Raw genomic sequence first — 25,387 nt, 5'->3', positions numbered from 1 at the left:
TTAAGATCTGGTGTCACTTCTCGTGGTCAGGGCTTGTGGAGTCAGTTCCTGTGATTTCACTTGCTGTGTCACGCTCTGTGATGTCACGTACATCAGCCGTTCTGAGTAGTGCAGCTACTCAGTAGCAGTCAGCACCTGCCCATTAAAAGCACTTTCCATACTAAAGCTAAACATTACTGCAAAATAACAGACGTTTGCATCTGGGTAGTGTCTTTTTAAACTATTGGCTATATTGGCTATATTTTGACTATTCATCAAAGCAAATAAATACTATTTTTCTATTAAATAAAATAAAACATTGCTCCTTCTAAGAGCTAGAAACAGTATCTCTTCATAGAAAATCTCGTCCATGTTTTGTGAGTCTCTGGACGGAAAGTTAACGAGGCGGGGGTGGGGGTAAGGTGGTCCTGGATTCCATCCAACACGTCAAGTGATTTAACTCCGGGGCAGCAGCATTCCTGACTGACTGCTTTATCCAGACAGCGCGGCAGAGACAAGCCTCACCATGGTGGCTGAAACCCTCCGGGAGCTCCTGCCGGAGTTTGCGTCGGATCGCACCTTTCTCTCGGCTCTGGTCGTCTGCTCGGGGGCGTCCCTCGTAGCCCTGAGATGGCTGAAGCAGAGAAACATCCGCAGGGAGACGGAGGAGGCGAAGAAAAGGAGCGAACTGGGACTTAGGGAGATGGAGAGGGCAGTTCAGCGGTTTAAAAAAGAGGTATTTTCAAAACGGCAATGAAGGCATCGGAGCAATTCTTAAGTGCCATTAGGGCTGCAGAATTCTGAAATAGCCCAATTCCACGCTTCGTTATTTTATCCAGTCCTGTTTTTTTGTATTCTGGTGCTTGTAGTACTGGGTGCATAATTAGATTAACGGGTCTACAAGAACCAGAATGCCGAGAAAAACGACTCGGAGACCAAAATAGATTCGAACATGCTCAGGATCCGGAGCAGAGGGAGGAAGAGAGTTCTTTGGGCGGTTCCTTTACTTCTCAGAACTGCGCCTCGTTTCCTTTAAGCAAAGTGCAATCGATTTCAGAAACAACATGGGGGCCTGGGTTGAGCTGCAAGCCTGGAATTCGAATACCCCCTGTGAGTGGCCCAACTTTTAAGTTCAGACCAAAATATGTCAACGTGGTAAACGAGAGATAAATGTATTATTAACAAGCATTTGTTTTTAAAATTAAAAATAAAAGGTATTGTTATTACAATGTCAAGATCTTAACTTGCCTAATTGCAAATGCTTGTTAAATGGTGAAACTGAAAGAACTATAAAGAGTATCTTCGAAGTTACCTCAGGCATTGAAAGGCGGAACTGCTGCAGAGTTACGATTTTTTTTCAGCCTGAGGGCGAGGAAAAAAATGGGGAGCCTGATACTGATAGGGACCCTTCTCAGCACCTGCTTTTTAGAACTGCCGGAGCTGAGCACTGGCAAGATCAGGCCCAATTAAAGCCCTGACCTGCAGGCTGGGTGTCCATTGGCCGAGCAAAGATGCCATGATCCATATAACACTAACTACGTAAAAGTCGAAGCCCCCCCACACCTCACCCGGTGGGGATTAAAACAGCCATCGTCGATGTGCAGTAGACCCCTCGGACCCGCGGGTCCTGGTGCACTGCTCCTGCTGCACTGATGAGTGCTGCGCCTCTGGGGGTGTCTGTTGTTATTAGTGACGTGCGCCTCTATGCTCAGACTAAAGCGGGTCCGCCTGGGAAGCCCGCCCTGTGGTTCTAATGCTGAATAAATCTCTCCCCTCGCTCTTCACAGCTCCAGATTGCAGCGTTTTATGGGTGATTGACTTAAGGAATGGTTGCGCCCCCAATAAGGTTTATGCCCCTTTAATCGTGCCCACTGAATGTATTAGAACATTTATTGCAGCGTTCCGGTGGGTGGTCACCAGTTAACATTCACCGGAGGTTCTCGTTTTACATGAGACATCCTTTGGCGGGAGGTCAGAAGTTCAAATCTGGTTATGAAAAGGAGATGGCGGCTAGGTGAACATTGTTAGAAGACACGTCTGAGTGCCTAGCAACACGGACAAGGCGTGTTTACACGCTGTGCACTGTTAACACACCGAACACATGCAGACACGCACATGCACCGCCTGGCACGGACGCACATGGAGAATACTGGGAAATTATCCTGTTAAATGCACGAACATTGTATTTATTTTGCATTTTTATCAAGCGCGTTTCACCAAAGGGTATTAGTTCACTGTACAATTGAACAACAGCGTCTGTGGCATTTTATACAAGAATATTATGAGAACACCAATAACTATAACATAAGGGTTATTTATAAATATACAGGGCACAAGTCCTAAAAAAAGAAGTAGGGGTTGCAAACTTCACAACAGGAAGTGAGTGACTTCACGAAAGGTGGCTTGCACCATTAGACTCATTGCCTCCCCTCGCTCACCCCTTAGATGTGATTGCATCAGAGAAGCCAGTGCATGAGTAGCTTTCTGAATGGGTTTCGATCTCGCCCCAGAGAGGCCAAAGAGTGAATGTGTGGCTCCATTTGCTCCAGTTATCGAGCTACCGGTAAAATAAGTGGGGGGAAGCCGCCCACCCGTGTGGTACCACGACTCGAGCCCTGTAAATATATACATGTAAACAGTTGTTTTTAGATTGAGGAATCCCCCTGTAAACTAACATGAACTCCATGAGTCCATGTGTAATATCTGTGACCTTCGTGTGTTGCCGCCTGAGCCTCGAGCACTATTAGATACAAATGCTGCTTGCCCTTTGAACCCGGATTTAACCAACAACGTAAAATGAGTAGATTAGTGTCACAGAAGACATCTTTCCATGTGTCTGTTTTTTTAAAATGTTCAGGGCCTATATACAGTGCCTACAAACGTGATTTGTGGGCATACACCCTTCAAATCTGATTCAAAGCACCAGGATATGTAAACACCTACACCAGAGTAACTTACTCCTGTGGACAGTATGCCGATGCATCAGATGCTCCTTAGTATTAGGTTTACAGTTAGAGGCGGGAAGGACGGCTTACAGCAGAAGAGTGTAAATGTAGGAATCATTTGAAAACTCTGAAGTTTGTGGATATTGACAAATATGGAAACGCATATATTAAACATCTCCCGTAAAAGGCAGGAGTAAGTGCCTTTCCATAATCATAAACAAAATGGAATGTCTCCATATTCCATGAGTGTTTAGTGGAAGTGGTTTCTCAATGGGTACACATTTTCCCTGTGGAGAAAAAAGTTAAATAAACAAGCGGCGCAAAAAAAAAAACGCCCGCCCGCGCCACTGCGAGCCATATGTCTTCAATTATAGCGCCCGTGTCTGGGCACGATAATTGAAGACACATGGGCTTTGGTGGGCGTAACAGACACCAATAGGCCATGGGTGGAGCAACGCGCCCGCCTATGGCCTATTGCCTGTTCTGTTACAAAAAAAACGCACTCCAAGCCCAATCAGAGAAGACAATCGGAAAAACACACACTCAAGCGTGTTCAATTGCAGGGTTCATTTCTGAACCCGGAACAAAAGGACTCTCACCTGCGCGACACTGCTGCACAGTGCAACGCAGGTCGCAAGACCTAAAATGGGTTTTCAACATGTAGTTTCAGAGTCTGGTCCGTAGTGCCTATTTTGTGACGTTTTCAGTAGCGGCTCCTCCTCAATGGCGGAGGAGCATCGCCCCAAAGGCCCAGAGCCCGCAGCTGAGAAAGAAAACAGTATTTTATTATCATTTTATTTTTTAGCTGCTGGCTGAGCCAGCGTGTGCAGGGAGTGGTGTTGCCAGGCCTTCGGAGGAGAGAGGAGTAGTGGTAGGTGCACTTTTTAGTGTGCATGTCAGTTTGGTCAGCAGTCTTAGGCCGGCCAAACTGACATGCACACTTAGGTTTCTCCAACCCAGCTGTATTGATTGCATAGCCAGGTTGGAGAAACGGCACAGACTCCCTGTGTCTGATCGAGCATTAATCCAGTCCGCTCAGAACAATCCTCTGCTGCTCTCATGCTTGAGAGCAGTGAAGGGATTAGATAAGAGTTTGTGATGCTGTCCAGGGACTGCTGGGACCAGGAACTGGAAGGAGGGAAGAGTGAGGAACACCAGGTAAGGCTTTAAATATTTTATTTTAACTATTAATTCCCCACCATTTGTTTGTTGATTGTGCTCCCTGCACACCCTCTACCCGCCCACCACTCATTATGTGTGTCGGCCACCACTGGTCTTTTTATCTGCTGCATTGCAACTTTTGCATAGCTCTTTATGAAGTTTCCATTTGCATGTAAATAAGTACGTACAGGTAGGGAATATGTAACAAGTTCATGTGTAATATGTTGCAGTGTATTGCACTTAAGGAGCTTTGGTGTCATTACATAAACCACAAGGCAGAGTCAGAGTGGTTTGTGAAGGTAAGCAAAACCCCTCTATGACAATATAGTGTAAAATGTACTCACTGGGGCCTCAACTAGTACAGTTTAAGGCACTCGGCAAGGATTTTAATTCATGTAATAACCGAGCACCTCAATTTATTAATGAAAGACTTTCTCACTATACTCCCACCCATCCTTTATGATCCTCTTCAAGAAAGTGAGAATAGGGGGCAGGCATTTATACTACTTGGCTTCCAAACTTTGGAACTCTCTCCCCCTGTCCTTGAAACAGAGATCGAACTATCTGAAATTAAGGTAGCTACTAAAAGGCCACCTGTTTGCCTAGGTATTTGTGTATTTATGTTGGTTCAGGCTATCACCGCTAAGCGCCAAGAAACCTTTGGACAACCTGCACTGCATAAAACTCTGTAACATTGCATGTAAAAAATGTTGACCATTATGTATTGTTCATTACATTAATGACTGGTGCATTTGGTTTGAAAATACTCTTAACATTTAGGCCAAAACCTCAGCTCATTGAGTTTTTGGAATTCAGGCACTCTACGCTCCCCGATGGAGTTCTAGATTCCGCCTTCTGGCGCGAAGCGAAGTTTCTGTTTCCGTTTGGGCACTCGAGATTTGCTTTTGGTGCCTCCTCACTAGTGGCACAATATTCTCAAGATGAGAGTGAGCACAAGATTTTGCACCTGCTCATATGGCTTCTGGCCATGACGATGCCAATATAGTGCTGCTCGGGATTGGGCATGCACCTCTTTCAAAGCAACTAAATCTACTGAAAAAGAGGTTTTCAAGTGGAATTTATTTTCCAACAGGCCATTCAAGTTGTTTTTTAGTGCGAGAAGCTTTTTTCAAAACTTTTTTTTCCTAACAGTAATGCAGTGCCCCAGATTCTCCAACTTCCTGTTCCTGTCCCGCAGGCTCCTCCCAGTGCTTTCTCCATCTCCTAGTCACTTTTCATTTGGATGTGGAGCTGGAAGGAACACTCTCTTTGCCTGCTGTATATATGCCATTGGATTTAAGAACTTTGCATTTGAGATTCCACAAACAAATTTTAAAACTCTTGTATATGGGTGTTGTTTGTTTGATAGAGGGAATGTACCAGTATTTATTTGTACTTTTTATTACATTGTTCCAATTTATTGTGGTGGGTGGCCTGCAGTTTTAGTAGGTGCCTAGTTATATTTTTGCAGTTGTTTTCTGTTCTTTTTTTAAAGGAACAGTGTTGCACAGTTCAGTACTTTTATTAAATGTATTATATTTTTTTATTTTACTAGTCTGCCAACGGGCCATCCAGTTGGTAGGCTCAAGCCAATACTAGTCATGAGTGCCTAAAAACAACAGTTTCTATGGTATATGTTGCTGTAAAGCATCATTTAGGGATATTGGCAGCATCTCTGGCCCTGGGTCTGTACATTGGATTAAATAAAAAATATTGTCTTTTTTTGTATTTCACATTTTTTTTGTGTACAAAAAGTGTGTCAGTGCGGTAATATTTGATGCCTTGGGAGGATGCATGCTGTTGTAAATTTTTTATAGCTCAGTTAATTTACATTTCATTTTGTCCATAAGCCTGAGTGTGTTCTCTTTGCTCCCCATTCCTCCTTGCTCGCTGTTGCTGTTTGACCATGAGGCTGGCAGTCATTTTGTGCATCCAGCCAGTGTGCCTTTCCCATAGGATTGCAAGTGTTCTTTGCTCCCCATGTCTCCTTGCTAGCTATTGTTGTTTGACCATGTGACTGGTGGCCATTTTGTTCATTCAGCCAGTGTGCCTTTGTCATAGGCTTCCATGGATGGATGTTATATCAGTTAAATAATATGCTTGAGGATAATTGCACTGTACTTATAGAAAGAATATGATCAGCTGACAAGCGTCGCTAGTTCGGGCGCTCGGCGCTGAACTCATTTTGGGCGCCATCTTGGGTAGGGGTAGGATCGCGGTCTAGATGATCGACGATCCCGCCCTCCCAGGATACAAAAGAAGTCCCTCTTCACTTAATCGAGGTATTTGTCATACTCCTTTTCACCCCTGAGGCGGAAGCCGGGGGCCCTTGAGCACTCTTGCTCCTTTCTGGACTTGCTAAACGCGAACAGGAATTACTGAATTTAAAAGCTGTACATTTTAAAAGCTGTAAATATTTTACTGGATCGATTTTAAACATCCTGTTGGCCCTACCTTTGGTGCAAGAACTACGTTGCCCAGGGCGGCCTCTTACCCCCTCCTCAGCTGAGAAGCGTCGCTAGTTCGGGCGCTCGGCGCTGAACTCATTTTGGGCACCATCTTGGGTAGGGGTAGGATCGCGGTCTAGATGATCGACGATCCCACCCTCCTCACGCCCCCTACAGTGGATATAAACATCAAAGTCCCCCGTCCGCGCAGCGGGCGCGCCGGCGGCGCGCCGAAGGCGCGCCAAAGGCTAGCCCGTCTGCGCCCGTCCGCGACCGGACGGGACCAGGGGCCGTATCCCCTGTGCAAGGCGGACCAGATTGTAGCAGATCGATGAGGTATGACTCCACCACACTAAAAAACCTAATGCCTCCGATTCTTCACACCTGTCGGCACTCCATCCTCCCTGACTCTCCCTCTGGGATCTGCTCTCACTGTACTTTCTCACTGACCAGCCATCAAGATAAGTCTCCCTCTGGCAAAACCTACAAAATGTTTCTTTTAAATTGCCGGTCATTGACCAAACATGCCACGCAAATGTCTCTCTTGCTGGAGGAAAACGAGCCAGATGTGATATTCTTGACGGAGACGTGGTTAAAAGACGCCTCTGACTCGGATATCACCTCCATTCTGCAAATGGGATACACTTTGCAGAGATTAGATAGATTAGAAGGTAGAGGAGGCGGCCTAGGCATCCTTCTTAAAAATCATTACCTCTGTAGAACCTCATCGGCTGGTATCTCTAACTGTGAGAGTATGCTATTTACCTACAGACTCATTTTCTGGTGTACTTATCTACCGCCCCCCCCAATCAAATAGGAGATTTCATTGAATCACTCCAGTCTAAAATAGCTAACTTGGTGGTTAGTAGATCCTATTTCTCTATACTAGGAGATATAAATATCCACTTAGATGACCCTAACAACTCCATGGCTAGGGCATTTTTGGATAGTATGGCAGCTCTCCAGATCATACAGAAAGGCTTTGAGCCTACGCATGAAAAGGGCCATCTTCTTGATGGTGTTTTCAGTAATGACAATAGACTGGAAGTAGGGACCCCATTACCTCTTACCTGGACAGACCACTATTTAATACCCATTCAGTGGACTCCAGCTATGCCACTACAGCCCCTTCCTCTCACTACCCTATTTGGAAGAGACTGGTCCAAAGTCTCCCCAGACCAATGGGCTAATTTGCTTTCGGCTGCCCCCCCCAAAGGGCGACAGACCCAGCATTGCAATACGAGAATTACATCAAATGGCTGTGTACAGCCTTGGACTCTATTGCACCTATTAAGGCCCTTAAAGAAAAAACTAAATCCAAGGACTCACCCTGGTACACTCCTCAACTTAAAGAACTAAAAAGGGCGTGCAGAAGATTTGAAAGAAATTGGAGGATTTCTCGTAGTAAGATAGATAAAACTACACATCTTGAAGCCATCAAAAAATATAAATTAGAAATCAGACGAACTAAAACTTTATACTTCGAGGAAATTTTTTTAACTGCCTCCAACTCTTCTAGAGAAATCTTTCAGATAGCAAAATTCCTGATTGATATCCCCCTGGTTCCTGCTGACCCGAGTAAAGCTCAGGCTCGCTGTGAGAGTCAAGCTGAGTACTTTCATAGCAAAATACAAAAAATTTGCCTCTGCTTTTAAATCACCTAATCTATCCCAGGATATGGGAACCAGCTCACCTAACGTCATGACTCCAAAATTAGATGAGTTTCCATTGCTGGATGAGAACTCACTGGCGGCTATCATGACGAAAATAAAATCAGGATCTCCCACAGACCCTGCTCCTCCCTGTCAGATAGTAAAAATTGAGAACACTGTCAAACCTGTTATTCTCAACATATTAAACACTTCTATTTCCACAGGCTCAGTACCCACCGCGTGGAAATGTGCACAGGTTAAGGCTTTGCTGAAGAAACCCACTCTGGACCCGGATAATATGGCCAATTACCGGCCTATTTCCCTCCTTCCGTGGATCAGCAAACTCCTAGAAAAACACGTCAACTCGTCTATCACTCAATCTTTAGAGAACAATCATCTCCTCCATGACTCCCAAGCTGGTTTTCGTCCAAAATTGGGAACTGAGGCGGCCCTCCTGGCGGTAACTGAGCTGGCCAGGAAGCAAATGGATCAAGGCGGCACTACAGCAATCATGTTGCTCGACCTTAGTGCCGCCTTTGATACCGTTAACACCAGCATTCTCCTTCACCGCCTCAACCAGATGGGAATCTCTGGGAAGGCCATGCATTGGTTCCAGTCATTCCTGGAGAATCGCTCTTTTAGGGTAGTTGAGGGTACTACCTACTCAAAAGTCTGGCCCTTGGATCAAGGTGTACCTCAGGGCTCTTCATTGAGCCCTACTCTTATTAATATTTATATGCAGCCGTTAGCTTATATAGGGCACTCTTTCGGCCTTGATATAATAACCTACGCCGACGATACGCAATTAGTCGTATCTATGAATCAGGCAGACTCTTCCCCTTCCAATCTAAGTAACTGTCTGGTAGCGGTGGCTCAGTGGATGGCTACCTCGCATTTAAAATTAAATGGCGAGAAAACTGAGCTCATGGTGTTAGGCAATTCAACCATTCCCAGTCCTTTGTTAGACTGGCCACCGTGTATGGGCCCCACGCCTCAACCAAAGTGCCATATAAAGAGCTTAGGCATTTGGTTGGACTCCAACCTCAGCTTCATGCAGCAAGCTACTACTCTCTCTGCCACATGCTTTGGGCTAATGCGTATGCTGAGAAAAGTGCTGCCTCTTCTCCCTTTTGAAGCTCGCAGAATAATGGTTCAAGCCATTATTTTGTCCCACCTGGATTACGGGAACTCTTTATACTTAGGAGCCCCCGCATTTACAATCAAAAAGCTACAGGTGACCCAAAACGCCGCAGCTCGCCTCCTGTTAGGCCTTAACAAACGAGAATCAGCCACCATTGCCCTGAGGAAACTGCACTGGCTTCCTGTCAAGGCCAGAGTGCTGTTTAAATCTCTCTGTTTTATGCACAAAGCCATGTGGAAGAATGCCCCCACTATGATCTGTTCCCTGGCAAAACCCTATCTTCCTCACAGACCCCTAAGATCCAGCACTGCCTTCCTGGCTACTGTCAACAAAATCAGACGGACCAGATGGGGCGGACGTTCCTTCTCCTGGAATGCCGCGAAAGAATGGAACTCTCTGCCCACCTCCCTTCGCAGCGAACCTAGCCTTTTAAAATTTCGGAAGGATCTGAAAACTTACCTGTTTATTTAACTTTTTTCCCTTTAGTATGACGGTACTTAGCGCTACGAGGCCTCCGGGTTGTTTGCGCTCTACAAAACCCGATTAATAATAATAATAATAATAATAATGATTTTGATGATTTGGGCATATATATTACATGCATTACCATTTTTTATTTTTTCACATCTTTGCCTCACAATAGGTTTGTTCTCATCCTCTTATACAAAATTTTTGCAATTATTGATAGTTTTTTATATTTTAATTTTGTAAAAAAGTTTATTCAAATTTTTCGTTTTTCATTTTAAATGTTTGTATGTACATTTCTGTTTTTTATTTACATTTTTTATTTTAATTGTTTTAAATGTTTTAGTTTATGTATTTTTCATTTTGCCTGGATCCATCCATAATAAGCGCACAGCCACGCAACAGAATTCAGTTTTTTTTAGATATAATTCCATTTCCTTCTTGAAACCCTGGCTGCGGTGTACTGCAGACACATTAGCAGCATTAATTTTTTTAATGATTATTCCTGTCCCCAGTAACACATTACCTGCCTTATGTGCACACTAACCATTTCTTTAAAGATTATTTTTTCATTTACCCTTGCATTACCCTGAGTGCCACAGGTGTCTCCTTTAGAATAGATGGTCATAAAGCAGAGAGCTATATCTGTGTGTTGAGTTATCCTGATTAGAAATGACTTTTTATCGTATAGTGATGTGTTTTGACTTTAAAGTGGTTGGTTTATTATTACCTAAGCAACCAACCACACTAATATTTCCTTTGTCTTTACTGATTCAAGGCTTTTCAGCCAAATACGTGCACGCTTTCCAGTGCCTTCAATGGCAACGCGTGCACGTCTGGCGATTCACTTGCGGGAGCAAGTGCCACCATATGGTAGCAATTATTGCTCCCTCAAGTGAATCGCGCCTCCCCCTTCTGGCACGCGAGCGCTTGTTTTCTTACTTGCTGTTGCTGACTTTTGTAGTGGCTTTCAGTAATTTTACACTGGTCTGCCTCTTTGTACGAGTTTTAACTTATTTTGAGTCTCACTGTCTTTCTGCTCGCTGCCTCGATCTATCCTCGGGAACCCTCTCTCCAACCGCCGCACTGGCTCTGATGCCTACTATTGGCTGGCTAATATTTGTTTTGCTTAATTCCTTGGAGCCACTGCCCTCTCCGGCGAACTGTGACAGGCCATGTTAGCACGTCTCACCTCTGGGCATTTCTTTGGACTTTGTTGGAGGAGATTTGAATGAATCTTGAGTTAGATAAAAAATCCAAAGTCCCCGGGAGGGTGGCAGCACAGCGGGAACCGACATCCAGTCACAATTGCGATAAGAGCTGGGCATTTAAATGTCTTTATTTGGAGAGTCCCTTGCGGCTTCCCTTTTCTGAGGAATGGTTGCAGGTTATTGGAAGATTTGATACAAAATGAAAACGTTTATTTGGATACATTTCTGAAAAGGACATTCAGGGCGGGCTGCCATCTATTCTTGGTGAAGTCTTCCCTGAAACCATCTTTTGAGAAATGCTCCATTGTGCTGCCAGGCATATCCCGTCAACTGGTTCTTGTACAAGGCCACTATGTGTGCCATTGTGAAGCTGGGACTCACGACTTGGATGGAGTGAGGGGGCATTTCCTCGAACTCACAGGAAGAGATGCTTTTGATACCTTGAATTTGGGCAAGTTTTTTTCCTCGTCAAGTTTAGCTGATTGTAACTGGGACATACGAGGTTTCAAGTCCGTCTTGGTTAGTTACTCTGTGGCAGGTGGTGTTTCTCTCTTTTAGCAATGGGTTGTTGTCTACCTCCACAACACTGGATTGTGAACCTTCAGAAGTCAGACAAACACACCCAGGTTCGGGGGTTGCCATGAGGCTCCTCAGGTGAAACCAGTGTCTCTTAAGTTCTGTATGATAGCAGGGCTTTAAATGGGATGAAAAAACTGGGGGCCTAAATCCATCGTTTTTTTTTTTGCTCACCATGCCTTTCCAGTTTGAACCCAGCCATATGCAAATCAGTCTTGACCCTGTGCCCCATGGGAACATTGTGCTGCTTAACTAAATACTTATAAAGTCCTAAAAGCGAGGCCTATTGGCTATGCCAATGCTTGTCTTGCTTGTTTGCTTTTAGGTGCACAAGAGAAGAATAGACATCACCTGCAGTACTGCAAAACAGATGGCCTGTACTGTAATGTCAGTCCTCCAATTTCTTCCGCTTATGCATCTTTGTGCCAATGCTAATTGAGATCTTTAAGAATGGCCCAAATGAAAATTGACCCCAAGAAAGTGGTCAGTGAAAAGAAGCCGCTTTCCACCAGTTTTTTTCAGGAATCATGTGCCTGCCAGACTGGCCTCCCGGGGAGGAACCTGAGAGCAGCACTCCTGTATCAACAGCACCACTCTAACTTAAGTCAAAGACCATGTCTGTCAGTGAGGCAGACACTGCAATCATGGTGACGCCAACAAACAGTGACTGAATTTGATTTGCCCCTTTCGCAAAGTAGTACCCAATCATTTCAGGAAACAAAGCAAAGTGGACAGCAGCCGCGGCCAGCAATAGTAGCTATTTCTTAAGTTGGAGCAGAACTGGAGATCGCGTTTCCTGTCGTGCAAGAATCTAATCTTTTAGAATCATTGGCTCCCATATCTCCAATAAGGAAATATAAGGTACCTGTATGGTTCACACCTTTTTTGGGGTTCTTCAGAGACCACCAGACTAGTCATTTTAGTTAACAAACACAAATCTATACACAATTCTGTTTCTCTACTTGTTCTTCAACAGCAGTGTACTACACGTCTATCGAATCACAAACTCATATACAGCTGCAGACATCTTGGATGAATTTAACCGCAAGGTGACTGAATGGCTACAATCCAGAGGTGAATCAAATGGGGCACTTCTCTCCTGCGCCCGTCTGTTGCACTGCAGTTGGGGAAATCATTCCTTAGTAAAACTTTTCCTTAACATTCGCTTCTTTGTAGCTTAGTTGTAAACATTGATCCAAAATCTTAATTCATGTATCCTCCTTAATCACATCACTGGGGAGACATCATGTTTGTGCATTGAAATATTTATTCATCATTTTCAAGTGCCACACCATGCCATTCTAGGCTTTTACGAGGGCATGTGAAGACAAACATTTTTCAACAGCGTTAAAATGACATCAAAGTGCTCCCAATGCATTTCGAATTGTAAAATTCTTCGTCAGGGGTTTAACTGAAAGTGAAATAAAGAAACAGTTAAGCTGACTACTCCTCATTATTCGTAACTAAAACTAATGACTTAAACTACCCCTCTACCGTGCTAAACTGAAACCATTACATGTTTACATTTCCCTTTCCTTTCCCTCAGTGTTCAAAACCTGCTCTCTCCCAAAAATGTCTATCGGCATATGGCTCAATCTGTGTAGTGCATCTCAGCTCACTCCCTGCTCAACAATTCTCATTAAACTCCGGACTACCCTTCTCTCGAGTTTTACCTTTTCAAAGCTGCGACCAGCAGCAAGACCTCACTTCACTTCGTCCGTGGCAAAAATACTAGGAGTTTTTCATTCATGCTCCTGTCGTTATTTAAAGAGAAAAGTCACACACCTGTGAGCAATCTAGCTACAAGCCACCACCCCCACTCGTAGTTCAAACATGCCCTATGTCAATGAACAACATCTCCCATAGTGCCCTTCTTCAATCAAAAAAATGTGCTGGATGATTTAAAAGGGATATTTTATTCAATGTCAGCACATTTTTACTCCCCAAAGCTGTGTTGAGTCAGGATTTTATCTACAATTCTCATCCTTGGACGCTGGCTCGTAGAGCAAAGGCAATGAAGGGGTTGGCTTCTCTGCCCAGCAAAACAATTCTCCCTCTCCACCCCATTCAAGATGACTTCAGCATTGCCAGATGATTATGGTAGTTTTTGCCCCTTTTATCAACATCATTCAGCCTCTGGATTTTGCGAACTGCTTGCTGCGGGTAGAACAGCTTGTGAGCTGACTTTTTTATGTTGAGCATTCAAGCACTCTTGTATGTACTTTATTATATACCTTGTGGGCTTCCAATCCACCCAAAGCTTTACAGTTATTTGTTTCTGTGCTCTTTAAATATCCTTGCTTGCTAGTGATCATTCCTTCTATGTGTCCCTCCTTTCTGTCTTACTTTTTCACCCCATGGAGATATGACCAAGTACTGTATCATTATGCTTTGGTTATTTATCTGTTATTTGGGGGGCTATTTTTTTATGTTTTTCCTGCTTGTGTTGCACTGTGTGTGTGTGTTCAGCTTCAGTACCTATATTTCATTGCATCTTCCCTACCGTCCCCTCCTGCTCCTCCTCCTGACAACTTACATTGTCCACATATACCCAGCCTTCCCATTATTTTTATTGTTGCTTTTCCCCCTCCCGCTTCATGGTGTGAGCCATCCCCTCACACTCTGAGGTTAAACGGCCCCTCCATTCTCCTGTCGTTTGGGCGCTGCTAGTTTATAAATTACTAGCAGCCCGTCCCGACGTTGTCCGGGTATGAAATGCTGCTGGCCAGTAGTATATTGTTTTGTAGGATTTCGTTTTGATAGCATTTCTTATCTGTGACAGGCCTGTGAAACGCTCCTATTCACTGTGCACTGCTGATGCACTTAAGAGTGCGTGTTCAGCAGTGTGTGAACTCGAGTTTCCCTACTTTATTTTTCCTTGCAATATTATATAGCGCGACCTCGACAACATGGCATGAGCACAATTTACATTACAGAAGAACACATTCATTTGTGGTAGGCACAGGGAGACAAAGCGATTTGCCTGGAATCACAGGATGTTGAGCTGATGCCGAGATTCGAGCGTAGCTCCCCAGCTCTAAAGTTCGCGATTCTAGAACTTGTGGCGGGAGGTGTGTCTAAAAGTGTATGTCGGTGCTGGCCATCAATTAGAGAGACCTGTGCGTTTTTTAAATGGGTGGTGAAAAAATATGAGTATGTTGCTGGAGATGTGGGCCGCCGTGCCACCAATGTACTTACCGGGGAAGGGTAAACACCCATTATTCCGTACCTTTCTTTCCGCATACCATCACTCCGCATACTTTCATTACGAACGTACCATGACTCCGCAATGCCATTATAACGCATGGCATTACATTTTATATGCTTTTACCATGCATACATTTACAAAGAAATTTGTTGTAAATGCATGAATGGTAAAAGCATGTTTTCTTTAAATGTTTGGATAAGGTAAGTATGGGTATAGGGGGATATGTTATGGGGTGCTGAGGTATATGTTTTGGGGTGTTTGGGTATTTTAAGGGTTCAGCTATAGTTTTGGGTTATGGGGTACAGGGGTAGTGCTAGTGTTTAGAGATAGGTATGGGTTTTGGGGTACAGGGGTATTTTTAGGGTTCAGGGCAAGGTTTGGGTTTTGTGGTATAGGGGTATTTTTAGGGTTCAGGGGAAGGTTTGGGGGTACAGGGGTATTTTAAGGGTTTAGGGCTAGGTTTGGGTTTTGGGGTACAGGGGTATTTTTAGGGTTCAGGGCTAGGTTTGGGTTTGGGGTACAGGGGTATTTTAGGGTTCAGGGGTAGGCTTGGGGGTACAGGATTATCTTTAGGGTTCAGGGCTAGGTTTGGGTCTTGGGGTACAGGGGTATTTTTATGGTTCAGGGGTAGGTTTGGGTTTTGGGGTACAGGGGTGTTTTTGAGGGTTCAGGTCTAGGTTTGGGGATACAGTGGTATTTTTAGGGTTCAGGGCTAGGTTTGGGTTTTGGGGTTCAGGGGTATTTTTAGGGTTCAGGGGTAGGTTTGGGTTTTGAGGTCCAGGGGTATTTATAGGGTTTAGGGCTAGGTTTGGGTTTTGGGGTACAGGGGTGTTTTTAGGGTTTAGGGATAGGTTTGGGTTTTGGGGTACAGGGTATATTTATAGGGTTAAGAGGGGTTAGTGTTTAAGGGTGTTGGGGTATTTTAAGGAGTAAGGGTGGGCTATGAATATGGGGTGCAGGGGTATTTAAAGGGAGCAGGGTGGGATTAGCACACGATATGAGACATGGCATGAAGGGTGGAACATACCACACGCCCCCAGCGTTTGTCACGCCCCCAGCACACGCCCACAGCAGAACGCAGACACGCCCACAAGGGACTACTTTGCTGGCACGGTTCTTTAACCTTTGAAATGTATATGGTGGGCGTCTGCATAGCCTATGTTCTTCTGCTGCAACTGCCCTTTCCAACGCTGTATTGGGTGTTGTGATTGATGCTGTGGTTCCGGAGATTACCCACCTCAAAGGTTTGGGCTCTCTCCTCATTATATTAGTATAGATAGATAGATAGATATGGCAAACCACTACCTTTCTAAGCATGCTCCAGATCGCAAGAACCCCAACACAAAAGAGAGGAAAGAGCATTCATCGAAGGAAAGATGACGCATTGTAAAACTGAAGCCAAAAGACCACATGGCATTGTGGGGTGAAAATGTGCAGGTTCACAGTGTCAGTTTTTTCTGTTCTGTTTTGTGAATGCCCACTGCTGAGAGTCACCTGGCTTGCGATTGCATCACATCGGTGTAACCCCGGGTCTGTCCCTCAGTTCCTCTCTCCCATTACTCTGGAGCACTGCTGCTCCCCACCCTGTGCCACGCTAGACTGCCCCTTGTTCCAGGTTGTGACAATTTCACTGAAGCCATCCTTATGGCAGTAGGGTCTGTCATCGCTGCCCTCTCGTTTTGCTCCAGTCTCACCAGAGACTGGCTTTGCATGAAGCATTCACATAGGAACAAACGAACAAGTGCTTGCGGCTTAAGAAGAACAGCAGCAAGGCACCAGGAGGACTATTTACAGCTACTGATAGCTCAGTGTCCACCCTCTATTCCCCTGATATGATAGTCCTCTCCTGGTATTAATCAGTTTATAGCTTACAGACGCCTCAAAAATACATTTAACACGCAGGTGAGCTTCACTGTTTGTAGTTTAATGCAACAATATAGGTGACCTCAGTGCCACATGCCATTTATGAAGAAAAATGTCCAGTGTTAACAAGGTGGTTTCAGCTGTCTCCGCATATTAGATTGTTCTGCACATACTGGAGATAGGTGGAGGGGAGGAGAACCCAGGGTAATGTCTTCCTACCCGAGTGCCCATGGCTCGCTGCTGTGGTCATGTTTCCCTCTCCAGTGCCAGTGTCTGTGTTTTTCTGTCCCAGTGCCATCTTTGTGCCCCTTTATCTCAGTTTACATGCCTTCCTGTTGCCCAGTGACAGAGTTCATGTCTCCAAGTCCAAGTTTATGCATGTCATCCTGGCACTTGTGCCTCTTACTGTAACCTAGTCTCTGACTCCCTGCCACATCAACTGTGTCTTCCTACTGAATGGTTCATGTTTTCCTGCAGCAGTGTCTGTTTCTTCTTTACAGTATATTCTGTTAGTGGTCTTGTGCCATTATTTCTGTATCCCACTTCACTTGTTCACATGTAGGTGTACATGCCTTTCTAACCTGATGCTTGTGTGTCTCTGTAGTGTCGGTCCTTGACACAACATTTTTTGTCAAGGTGAACCGCTGTCTGCGTCTTTCTGTCTTAGTGTCTGTCTATCCCTATACAGTTGTCTGTCTCTCACTGCACTGTCTCCCTGCCCCAGTTTCTGTGTCCGAATGCCCCTCTGTCTGGGCCTCTGGATCTTCCACTCCATTGACCTGTGTCTCATTGGCCCTGTGTTACCCAACCTCAGATCTTCCCACATAAAAAATTAAAGATGGCGACCAATTATATTCATGGGCTTGGACTGACTGGATATTCTAATGTGCTGGTGCTGGGCCATGCGTGCTCTACATGGCTTTGTCATGCTGTGGGTTGCACACCATAGTTTAACTGTTTGACAAGCTTATTCTGTTTATTATTTGATTGGCGTGCAAACTGGTGCGATGCCTGCCCATGTGACCCCCTGTTGTAGACAACATCATAAGAAGTGGCGTATTTCCGCCACAAACCAATTGCACAACCGAACTGCGCCATCCTGGCCTTCATTATTCACTAACGTTCATCAATCTGTTTTCTGTGTTCCTTTACTGCTTGTCCTCTTCTTTTTCACTTCCTTCTTATTTTTAATCTATCCACACGGTTGCAGTTTTCCAAATTTCTAATGCTCAGAATGTGTCCATCCAGACCTCTTTAGAGTTCTGTAGTGTTCTGTTTTAGCTTTCTTGGGCCCGGGCATATCACCAACCACACACATCATATAGTAAGTTAAATCAGGCCTACCTCAACTTATGCTTTAGTAACAGTCTCCTGTGTCCTTCTAGTTTGCCACAAGCCAATATTATGTGGTTAAAAATGTGCTTCTCCTCATCTGGTGCAGCAATTGGAAAACTGTTACTTACAGGGATGTAAGTAACATCATGGGTATAAAATCTGTTTGGTGCACATAGTTGAACTGAGTAAGCTTGAAAACTTTGCATTCTAGATACTTTCCCCTGGAAGTGTTTAATCCTGTCCCATTTTACATCAGTGAGCTGTATGTCCACATGCTTCCCAGTTTGGAGTGCTCTTTATTCTTTCACATGTGTGAGTGTATATTCTTTGGTGTGCATGGAGGCTTTGTCCCAGCGAGGCTTGGATCTGTCGCTATTTGAGTCTCTTCTTCCCTGGTGCAGATTTAGGCTCCAGCTGGCAGTTCTCCCTTCCACCATGCACCCTGTGCCTTTCCTTCAGTTTAATGGCCTCCTTGGTGTCAGAGTGGCTCATCCCAGTGCATCTAGGTACATCTGTATGGGTCTGTTCAGTGCCCATGCTCATCAGACACTATCCAGGAGCGGCTCGGCTAATTTTGGCCATGATGTTTTTCCTTGTGCTGGGTGATTCTTTCCTCATGGCACTTGATTATTTTGCTGTGCCAGGCTGTCCTTTCAGTGCCTGGGTCGGTCTGACCTTCTGCTTTCAGCACTTCACATGCCTGCCGCCATCCCGCTACAGCAATCTTTTAACGTTTCCCCACCAAATAAACAAATGACTCTCTAGGTTCAGCCAAAATGTGCTGACGCCTATGTTTCTAGCATTGTCAGAACTTGATTGTGCAGTTTTAATGGACTGTTAGGGTACAGCTAGGGGCATTTACTATGTCAACTTCTGAAAGAGAAGTTTGTGGCGGAGCATTCATGAATAATGTGCTTCATTAAGGTTAAACCTAGGGGAAATGTTTTGGGGGATGGAACAGCCTTAGTGACAGGCTGGTTTTGTGGGTTAGACTTTGAGGGAAAGTGTGATATGTAGGCTTGTCAATGCTTTGTGCGAGTAATGAGCAGTGTTGCATTTAGTAACAAGGTGGAATGTTCTTCTGTGGCCTACCATGGAACCTCCATTCTGTTTCCAGACAAATGCTTTATCTCTGTGTTTTACAAATTGTTATAGGATTATGTCAGACAGATTAGTTAAATTGCAGGCTAAGGTTACAACCTGGATGCTTTACCTTTGTAACTTCTACTCCACTATTAGAAACATGATGTTTGGTTAATCGTGTATATTTGTCCCACCTCCTGGCTGTTTTGATAACGCCCTGGCGATTGACTCTGCAACTTGGCCAGTGGCGGCTGGTGACATTTGAAAGTGGCGAGGCGTAAAGGTTTGTGATGAGTACTGTTGCCGGTGGCGAGCGAGTCCGACTGTCAAAAGTTAGGTTCCAGGGAGGGTGGAGGGGGCGTGGGAGGATGATGGGGTTCTTCCCCCGAAAAGGTTTTGAAAAAAGAAAAAAGAGTGGGCAAATTATGCATTTCCAAGCAATTTTGAGAAAGCCAAAAGGTTAATAAAGCGTATTGATTTATGGGGGGCGAGTTCCACATTCCTTTGAGTGTTAGGGCCTGGTTACAAACATTTTTGACTGGAGCCATTTCATGTCCTTGGTGGAAAGTTAAGGTGGTGCTTGCTCCCAACATTTTACTACTGTACTATTAAAACACTATTCTGGGGGTGATCATTTGTGTACATTTGTGCATATTTGTGATGTTTTCTGTTGTATGTTATGCTGCTGTGGTTTATGCTGCATTATTGCAATGTTATTTTATTGTACTGTGGTAGCTGTGTTCTGATTTGTTGTGCCCTGTTATGTTCTTCTAAATGCATTGTTGTGTTGCTGTGTGTAAACTGTTGTGTTATCTTCTCATGTTTACTTTCGATGTGTCAAAAATGCTGCTAGATTTCCAGCATGGAGTAACACCAGCACAAGTCAGCCTAAAACTGTGGCAGTGACTGCGGGCATCATTTAGGGCTTGGTGAATGCGGGACTTGCGCCACGCAGCGGTGGATGTCACATTCGCCCTATTTCGAGTTCATAGAAATCAACACAATGTAAATTGGGTGGACAGGACATCAGTGCTTAATTTGAGCTGGTGGTTGCATGTGCGAACCAGCAGCACTTATTTTTGGGGACCCACACTTATTTGTGTGCCTGACTCTGGTGGTGGCCTGGCAGTGGCAGTCTGGACTGTTCGTATTGGTGCAGGACTAGGTAGATTTCCTATGGCCAGCCCAGGGCCACTGGAATTATGTGACTGTGCGGCCGCAGCAATTTTAGCATATTTATAGATTTGCTCCATTTGCCTAAAAATCCATCATCTGTTACATAATCGGCATCTGTGTGGAAAGACATGCGTGATAGTCACATGCGTTCTAATGAAATGAAATGAAAAATTCCACTTATATAGCGCATAACTGCCCGGAAAAGTGGTAAAGTTAAGGCGTGGTTCCCAATGCTTTGTGAAGACTGTGTCCCAACTGCTGTGCAACTTCTACTACTCTTAGAGCTGAGATTTTCATGAAAGTCTTATAGTCAATTCAGCACCTGAGCGTAATAGGACGGAATGTATGAAGCTCTGTGGTTATACTGAATAAGCAGCTACCTATGTTATGCCATCTATTAATGTAATAACTGCACTTTCACAATTGCTTTATTAACCTTCCTGCTTTCTCAAATTTGCTTGAAAATGCACGATTTTTCTTCTTTTTTTTCAAAATATTCTTTGGGGGATAACCCCCCAAAAACCCCCCTTAATACGGTTCAGGCTCGCTCGCAGCGCTCGCTCGCTACAGTGCAGTATGCAAATCACTTTGCGCCCCACCACTTTCAAATGTCACCCAATCTAATTCCATGAAACTCTGTTTACTCTTTTAAACCTAAATAGCGTTTTCTGTCAAGGCGTAACATGTGACCTTTTCAACTGAGTGCCTTTTATAAATATCAAGTACCTTTTCTGTCTTCCTTTTTTGCCAGATTTTTTGAGGCATCTTGCTCAGTTGTTGCTTGTTTCCCATTCCTCAGAGTGCGCAAAAAAAAAAATATTGTGTGGGTTTCTCAGGCGCAACATACTGCAGATGGCCAAACAGGCTAATTGGAAATAACAATCCTTTTAATGTGGACTTTGTCTGCTTCTTTTGTGCTTCCTCTACTTGTAAATGAAAAGTACTTGGCGGGATACAAATTAGCAGGAAGTCAATAAATTAAAGCAAGCAGCGATTTATAAAATTCAAGTCCCAGAAGGCCTATGCCCAGAAAGTCTTTAGTATGCATCCACCTTGCCGCTCACTTGCCCCTCCCCTTCCAGAAGTGAAAGCTCCTTGAAAGCAAAGCCAAAGGGTTTGAGAATACCTTTCCATTTATTTTCAGTGGAATAATGCCTATTTCTTGAGAGCAAAAGCCCCCCGTTTGTCAGCATACAGCAAACCAAGTTGCCAAAGCCTCCTCATGCCTTGTTTGACTCTTTCATACATCCCTGCCATCCAAGGCACCCAAGGCTTAATATGGTATGAAAAAATTAGCATTTGAGGGGTCTCTCAAAGTGGCGCAGCTCATGTAATTAACGCTACGGTAATGCCACGTATCAGCAGCCCTGCCTCATGCATACTAGCAAGGCACCTCCGGTGAACACGTCTCCTTACAAAAACAGTGGGGCGTAGGGGGGGCATGGATAAAGCAGCGGTTACAGGCAAACGTGTTTCATAGGATGTTGCGATCGTCGACTTGACCATGTGACCTTTTACTGGTTTTTTTGTTGTGCTCATTGGGCTCTGTCAATTTCTCCACGTGCAAATTTCTGTGTCAATGTCAGAACTCCTTTCTCTCTTTTTGCACGTCAGTTTCTCTGCTTGTCTTTCTCTGCATATCCATTTTTGTCTATGCATGATTTTTTTCTTTTTATCTTCTTAAAATGTTCTCTCTTTTCTCTTTTTCGTAGTTCACCCGCCTGTCATTTTTTTGTGCTGGTTGTTTGACCCTTTTCACACTGCATCTCATCTCTTTATTAGGTCGAGCCTAGACGTGCAAGTAATGCGAAGCATTGCTTGCTGTCTGCTCGACAACTATTGCTGCCTGTTTCTGGGAATGTAGACACAAGTAGGATGCGCGCTTTTCCAGTGTCCGTTTTGCCTGCGGGAGCACACTGCTGGCTGCTTGCTGTGTGTGGTGTCGGTTTCGCTTTCGCTGTGGAGCCTGGGCTTTCGCGGTCGAGCTCAGCAAGTGCGTGTGAGTGTGTGTGTGTACATGTGTGTGTGTGTGTGTGTGCGTGCGTGAGTGTGTGTGTGTACGTGTGTGTGTGTGTGTGTGCACGCGTGTGAGTGTGAGTTTGTGTTTGTGTGTGCATGTATAAATTGTGTAGAGTGGTGCAGCTATCACAGTCTAAGAACAGAGCTAGCGCCACCGCTTACAAGGGCACAAGCTTTTCATTAGGTGTTGTATCTAAGCCCTTTACGAGGGGGATGTTTGTGTGTCATCTGTTTCTGCTGTCGACCCCCCCACTCCTCCCACTCACCGCATCGGAGCCTTTCCAGACTCTGCAGCCTCCGCATCACCGCTGCTCCTCTGGCCAGAACTACACAATCCACTACTGGCTTCGTCTGCAACTCCAACTCTGATTGGCTGAGATCAGCTGCCTGGTTGGCTCGTGCAGGCTCTCGTGACACAGTCCCCAGGCACAAAATTGCTTCTCCACATATCCCGTAACCTGTGCCAACCAGTCTGACAAGGCAAAAGGGCACGCCCGGGCCACGCGCCTGCCGGCTTTTGTGTCGCCACCGAGCGCGCGCGGCCCTGGCAGAATTGGAACGGATAGCTTTAGGTGAGGTGAGCGCTCGCAATGACGTCTTACGTCAGAGGGGTGGGATGGAGTCGTGTTTGGACTCTGCGTTGGAGGTTGACGGGAGGGAGCGTGTGGGCTGATGCACAGGTTAAGCGCTCGTTTCTTTTGGTGTACATTAACAGAGAGAGCATGTGTTTTCAAAGCTGTCTTCCTCGTGTGCTTCTCTACCCCTGCATGCTGCGGTCTGTCTCCATGTGCTTCTCCCGTCCACTTCCCTGTTGTACTAAACTGTGTGCTCTCCGTACTGCATCCACCCAGCCCTCCACCATAATGCTTCCAAGTCCCCCTGCCCTTCCAGGTTTGCTTCTGCAACCCCCACCCTCCCCTTCCTTACTCTGTGCAGCATTCCCCAACCCTACCCGCATTGCTTCCGTGCCCCCGTTCCCCTCTCCCGTGCTGTTTCTATGATCCTGCTATTGTTAGGCCCCATGTTATTTCCCTTCCCCTGCATGCTTTTCTATGTTTTGTTTCATTTTTAATTACCAATCCGACTCAGATCTGCTTCAGGTTCATGTACGGTGTGCACACCTAGAAAAATAACACTGGCGGCTGCGTACATTTTTTTTGTTTTATTTTAGCCATGCTGCACAGCATAAGAGTACGTTTTTTAAGATCGACATACTCTAAACGTTCAAAGGTAGATCTTTCCAAAGGGGATAACACAAAAGGTAGATTAAAAGAGAACACCAACAACCTAGCGACACGGCGGGCAAAAGAAACCCTTGAAAAATAAGAAGAATATAATCTCACAATCTTCGACTCCGATCTAAGATTTCCTCAAAGCCGTAATGGCAGAAAACCAGAGTCCATGAGTACAAAACTTTTATGCCTATTTGAAATCTTTCTTTGAAGGAAAGACCAGATAGCAACGTGATCACTACTCAAACGATCAAATAGCCTTAGAACCACGCCAATCTTCAAAAAATTTTTTATTGTGAAAGTGAACTTTCAAATTTGATTGTCTCCTGGAAACTTCGTTTTTCCCTTGTTTTTCTGACCTTCTGCCCTCTGTTAAACTGCTTTTTGTGCCTTTCTGCATCGCCACATCATCACTCAGCACTATCCCAGCATCACTCAGCACTACCCCAGCATCACTCAGCACCACCACATTATAATAATAATAATAATACTGATGCTTGTATAGCGCGAACAGCTACCTCACAAGGAGGTGTCCCGGCGCTGAAACAGTGCTGCAGCAGTAGGCTTGAACCATAGAGAGATTCTAGGTTTTCTGCATAAAAAGCCAGGTCTTTAGGAGCTTCTTATAGCTAGCTTCTGTCGTAGCAGATTGGATGACAGATGGCAGAGCGTTCCAAAGTTTCGCCGTGCCCGCAGAGAAGGACCTGCCCCCAAGTCTGGCTTTTTTAACTCGTGGGATGCTTAACTGAAGCAAGGAGTTAAAGCGCAGGTGTCGCTCCTGGTGGTAGCGGGGAAGTCTAAGTTTTAAGTAGTTGGGGCAGGTCCTTTTTAGTGCTCTGAACGCCAGGGTGAGAACTTTGAATTTTATTCTGTTCGCCACTGGGAGCCAATGAAATTCGTGCAGATACAGAGAGACATGATGTCTAAAGGGAATATGCTTTACCAGTCTCGCAGCCGCATGCTGCACGATCTGCAGTTGTTGCACCAGATATTTAAGCAGTCCGAGGTAGAGGCCATTTGAGTAGTCTAGTCTAGATGTGACTGTCGCATGGACTACCGTTTTACGGCACTCAATTGGAAGAAAAGAAAGAAATTTACGGAGGTTTCTGAGTTTGTGAAGACAGCAGGTGGTGACCTGCTGTATATGAGAGGAGAAGGAAAGATTCTCGTCCCATCTTACACCTAAGTTCTTTGCATGGGTGCCGGGGGATGGTGCTGGACCCATTTCAGGAGGCCACCACAGATTGGGGGAGGGATGTGTATTTTTTCTAAAAAATAGCACCTCCGTTTTACTTGCGTTCAATTTTAATTTGTTTGTATTCATCCAGCTAGCCACATCTCGAAGGCAGCCTCTTATTTTACTAAAAGCTGCCTCCGATACCTCTGCATAGGGGAAGACTAATTGCGTATCATCTGCATACGAAATCGCCTTGACCCCCCATTTGGCAATCAAGGTAAAAAGTGGGGCTAGATAGACATTGAAAAGCAGCGGGCTGAGCGCCGACCCCTGAGGGACACCGCACCAAAGGCGTTTTGGCTTAGAGGAGAAGGTGCCCAGCGCCACTTTCTGGGACCGATCTGTGAGATAGGAGTGAAGGCAGCTTAGTGTCATGTCTGCCAAACCTATGTCCATCAATCGTAGCAGCAGTCTGTCGTGATCCACCGTATCAAATGCGGCTGATAGATCCAGGAGCACCAGCATAGCTGATGCTCCTGAATCTAAGGACCACCTGATTGACTCAGCAACCTCAATGAGGGCCGTCTCAGTACTGAAACCGGTCCTGAAACCAGACTGTGTTTCATGTAAGGCTCCTTTTTCCTCAATGAAGCTGATCCGCTGACATTGAATCAGCTTTTCGAGCATTTTTCCTGGGGCTACTAGTAAGGAAATGGG

General features: G+C 45.0%; 1 protein-coding gene across 2 annotated transcripts in view; it reads left to right on the top strand.

Moving 5' to 3' along the window:
* Positions 1-419: 419 nt before the first annotated feature.
* The window catches only part of LOC147747116 (vitamin D3 hydroxylase-associated protein-like), a 413,994-nt gene continuing 389,026 nt past the window's right edge, over positions 420-25,387 (top strand). The window contains exon 1 of one of the 2 annotated variants that reach the window (XM_086952365.1): positions 420-715. In XM_086952365.1, coding sequence (XP_086808491.1) covers positions 506-715 — 210 coding nt within the window. In that variant the 5' untranslated portion in view covers positions 420-505. The remainder of the gene's footprint in view (positions 716-25,387) is intronic. The other variant, XM_086952366.1, reaches the window with a different exon arrangement.

Source organism: Lissotriton vulgaris, chromosome 1_1 (assembly GCF_964263255.1).
Source record: "Lissotriton vulgaris chromosome 1_1, aLisVul1.2, whole genome shotgun sequence".
NCBI lineage: Eukaryota > Metazoa > Chordata > Amphibia > Caudata > Salamandridae > Lissotriton > Lissotriton vulgaris.
This window is presented reverse-complemented; position numbering and strand designations above follow the sequence as displayed.